The 4,593-nt window shown below is 36.5% G+C and overlaps 1 protein-coding gene across 1 annotated transcript; it reads right to left on the reverse strand.

The window, feature by feature from the left end:
- Positions 1-515: 515 nt before the first annotated feature.
- Positions 516-3,121, reverse strand: LOC101616930 (melanoma antigen preferentially expressed in tumors-like). Its single transcript, XM_012948922.2, is given in 4 exon segments — positions 516-1,029; positions 1,812-2,396; positions 2,834-3,052; positions 3,054-3,121. Coding segments are annotated over 4 exon segments (1,386 nt in total).
- Between the last annotated feature and the right edge of the window lie 1,472 nt (positions 3,122-4,593).

Consider the following 4,593-nt stretch of genomic DNA (forward strand, 5'->3'; position numbering starts at 1 on the left):
AACCTATTAAAGGAGTAGTAGCATAGAGTTGACACTATCAATGGATAATAGGCATAGTTTCTTTTATACACTCATATTTGCAGATGGTTTTTCATAAGCAAAGCAAAGCAGCCTTATAAGAAAAAGCTTAGACAACAGAAGTACTGACTTAAGTAACCAGCTAGCAGCAAAATACTTCTTAGGTATGTTTGTGTACTTAAACCTGAACTAAGTATTATGGACAGGGTATGTTACATGAAATTTTCATCATGCAACATCATATAAACACATACACACACACACACACACACACACACACACACACTGTGGCCAATAGGACAATGTACAAAATATCCACAGGATCTCTCAAAGTTCTCAATTTTCTTTTTACAGAGATTAGTGATACATCAATACTTCCTTATAGCAGTGTTATAGATCAACACAATCTTAGGCATAGTGTGTTTCAGCTTAGTGAAAGAAAAGTGAATGGATAAAAGGGTATATGTAAGGGTTGAAACTGTGTGATGCTATGAAATTCACTGAGAATATGTGATCCATACCATGTCCTCCCTCCGTGCTGCCTGTATCATCATTTTCACGTGTGCTTTCACATCAGCTAGCTTATCTTGGTCTAACCTTCCATGAAAATACCATTGGTCATAGCAATGTAGAGGGATAGGATAAAGCACATATTTCAGCTCCATCAAGGCTGTTAATTGTTGCACAATCCTCATGAGCATGGGCATTGTAATGAAGTTAGAGATAAAGCTAAACACCCTCAGTTGGGAACAACGGCTTAGAGCTGGGAGGAGAACAGAGATTGTAGAGTCATTTAAAAAACATTGATTGATCGCTAGATGCTTCAGGGTACCAGAGATACTGTCCAAAAGACTTTGAATATTCTCACAATCATCCAAATACATTGAGTTGTTACTGAGATTCAGGAGCTTCAGCTGTTTGGCTTGAGGGCACTGGGGCAGATACATGAAATCTCTTTGAGAAAGTTCACAGAAAGGTAGATACAGGAAATCCAGTGCTGATGGCAGGGCTCTGTAGAGAGTAATGACAAAGGCATGTGGGGAGAATTAAGATTGGTTGACGGAAAGTTTACCTGTGAATCTATAATAAACTACTTTGTAAATATATTACAATAAAAGTCAATACTGTGAGCTTTAATTCACTTAATACATCATGACTCAGAGAAAGTTACTTTTCTACTCATAGGCTTTTTTTTTTCAATTTTGAAACTGCATACAAAAATATTACAAAAAAGGGTAATGAGAAAGATGAAGTTAAAAAACACAAAGCATTTAGCACTTATACAATTATTCATTGTAAATTCAGGCCAATAATCTATATAATTTAGATAGCAGTAACAAAGAGCAGCCAAATGAAATTACTCTTTGAGCAGTATGTAAATGACTATCTATACATTCAAAAGTATGGCTTGGGGATTACACATGACTGAGGACAATGTACAGATATTATGTGTGACTATAAATTTGTGTCCTTATAAACTCTGCTGTATTATAAAATTGTTCTCTGACTCATTTCCTTTTTCTTTCCTAGAATGCCAAGAGATGATCATGCCTTTTGATTTACCAATATAGTCATGGAATAGTCATAATGTCTGCCCATGTTGGTTTGCCCAGTTTGATTTTTTTCATCTTGCCATTCTACTCAATGAGGAGACACTCTCTGGTCTAGCCTGATTAAAACCCCTAGCAGTGCTCATGTTCTTACAGAGGAATAAATTGTTTACAATGTGATTAGGAATACCCAAGATTGCTTCCATTCCTGACTAAAAGCAAGGTTCCACCCCAAACCCTCACCTGAGCAAATTTTCTAGATGATTTTTCAAGCAGAAATATGACAAATTCAGTTCCTTGAGGTTGTTCATTCTCCCAAGCTGCATGAGAAAAGTTCTGAAAACTTTTCCATTCAATGATCTAAAGGTGATATTAGACAGATTAAGTCTGTCCAGATGGACCATCTGACACAAAAGTTTGTTGACCTCACTCAGAGAAGTGTGATCAATTGTCAGGTGATCAATGCATACCAGATCCAGAAACTTCATGGTGTCGTTGTAGTTAGACAATGTATCAATTTGCAAATAACGGCAGCAGAGGTGCAAGGACCCTAAGCTCTGCTCAACTTTACTCAAAATCAAAGAAAGAAATCCTCTTTCCCTCAATATACCATCAAGGGAAAGATCCACTAGTAATTCCATGGCCTGCCTGGATGACAGAGTCTTGGACTCTGAATTTACAATGCAGTGTTGGGCTCCCATTTTCAGGATAGAATGTTCAGAGTAAACACAAGAATGAATACACATAGGGGACTTGCTACTGATTTCAGTGCACGTGATCCTGCAGTCAGTGTTCTTTCTTAAATCCAGGATCCTCAGGTTAGGGGTCCTGTAGGGAAAAGAGAACATAATACGTCTGAGTGGTACCAAATCCTGATGTAACCCAGTAACATCTGTGATAACATGCAGAAAAAAAAAAATCCAAATCACATTATCCTTGGTCTTCACACTAATGCCTTTCTTTCACATGTATTGCTCATGCAAATTCAATACCTTTTATTATTTTCCCCATCCTGTCTCCAATCCTGATAGTCTTAATGTTCATGTCTTTCTTTTACTAATACCACAATATGTAAATCCATTAACTTCAATCCCTTATACTCCAAAACTAATACTGTAAATCATCAATCTTTGAGATGACCCCACTTGTGGATGTATTGCCTATTATACTTCTTCAGAAGTCACTATTAACTATCTCTTGAAGATTGGCATACTCTAGCATAACTTCATGCTATGTTATCATGTTTATTTTATATGTTTTCTTACCAAGAAGGAGAATTCTGAGCAGGAAGTACCTGTAGACCTTCAAGCATGGCTTTTAAAAGTTCATAGTATGGTTTCTGTAACCATAACATCCCAACGTGAAGACAATAAAATGGCCAAACTTTCACCATGGCTGCCAGTATCTCCTTATGCCCACCCTTAAAGGCAGCATTAAACAGTGGGACAAAAAGTCCTCTTGGAATCTCTTGGAGCGCATGAAGGTTCATTACTCAGTAGACTCTGCATAGCAAGTTCTAGCAGCGTAGTTGGTTCTGTTATGTCCATATTCATCACCCTGCATCCACCTAAGAAATACTTAGGAGCCATGATAAGATATCCAAAATCTCTACTTTTCTACCAATATTAGTTACATAGAAAATATTTTACGTAATGTGGCTAACCAGACAACAATCTCTAGAGACCTCTATTATAAGTGTACATTAGAAATTGACTTTTGTGCACATTAGTATCTGTTTTGCATATATCTATATATACACTAACTTATATGTGTGTATATAATTATGCATAAGATGGGAAAATAAATTAAAGGCTAACTGAAGATCTTTTATGATGAAGAATAAACCCAGAATCATAACACTTCTGAATACTTATGATGATTTTCACCCCTGCCACCAGAAAAAACAAAATGGCTAAAAGGACTAGATAGGACAGGTTGACAGAAAATAACATGTTTGTACTAAATATTTTGTAAAAGAATGTAGTCAGCATACAAATGAGCAGATGAAGTAAAATTCTAAGCAAAACATTAAAGCAATCACAATTAAAATTTCTACATACCTAATCTATGGCACTGTTTAACAGCTGGCATCCATTAAGACACAGTCCTAGATAGACTATCTTGGCAACTGGGATAAAATCACCCATGCAAAAAAATGAAACAAGCTGGGCATGCTGGCACACATCTTTAATTCCAGGACTCCAGAAGCAGATATAGGAGGGTTGCTGTGAGTTCAAGGCCAGCCTTGGACTACAGAGAAAGTTACAGAACAAGCTGACTAGAGTGAGAACCTACCTCAATAATTCCAAAAAATAAGGTTGAAGCATTGCATCTTCTTGAGATTTCAAGCAGTTCCAAAAATTTACTCCAAGATTTTAAAGATGGAATGGGTTCCTATCTTAAAGTCCAAGAGGGGTTATGTACATTCCCTTTGTAAACAACTATGATTCTTTTGTGTGTGTAGCAAAAGTGAAGTTGTCCTATCAGAAGGAAGCTGTACAATTTCAGAGAGCAAGGGAGTGGTTTCACAGAGTGTTCCAAACACTAAACAAATTTGTCCCAAATTCGAAACTCATGCCAATTTCCAAGGTCAACATGTTCCTGGGTGAATGTGAGTATTCATAGCGTTTAAGTCCAAAAGATCGGTTGGAGAACTTACCACAATAGGACCCAGGTTCCATTTTAAGATTCACAAATAAAACCTTTTTAAATTTTATTTTCCCTTGAAGAGGTCAACATTAAAAAAGTTTTCCCTAAGTTAATGCATAAAATTATTTCAACTTCAAAAATATTATACCAATGTTTTATATAGTTATGTCACTTGATGATTGTGAAGGTTTATACTGATTGTCAATTTGGAAGGATGTAGATCCTTAAAAGACCTAGAAAAGCAGCCTTTGGGAATGCCTGTGAGATTTATCTTTATTAGGGTAATTAGAGTGGGAAGAAACCCTTTAGCTGGGGGCCAAGGTCCTGGACTTAATTTATAGGAGAAAAGTAGCTGAGTACAAGCATTCATGACTCT

Source organism: Jaculus jaculus, chromosome X (assembly GCF_020740685.1).
Source record: "Jaculus jaculus isolate mJacJac1 chromosome X, mJacJac1.mat.Y.cur, whole genome shotgun sequence".
Lineage (NCBI taxonomy): Eukaryota > Metazoa > Chordata > Mammalia > Rodentia > Dipodidae > Jaculus > Jaculus jaculus.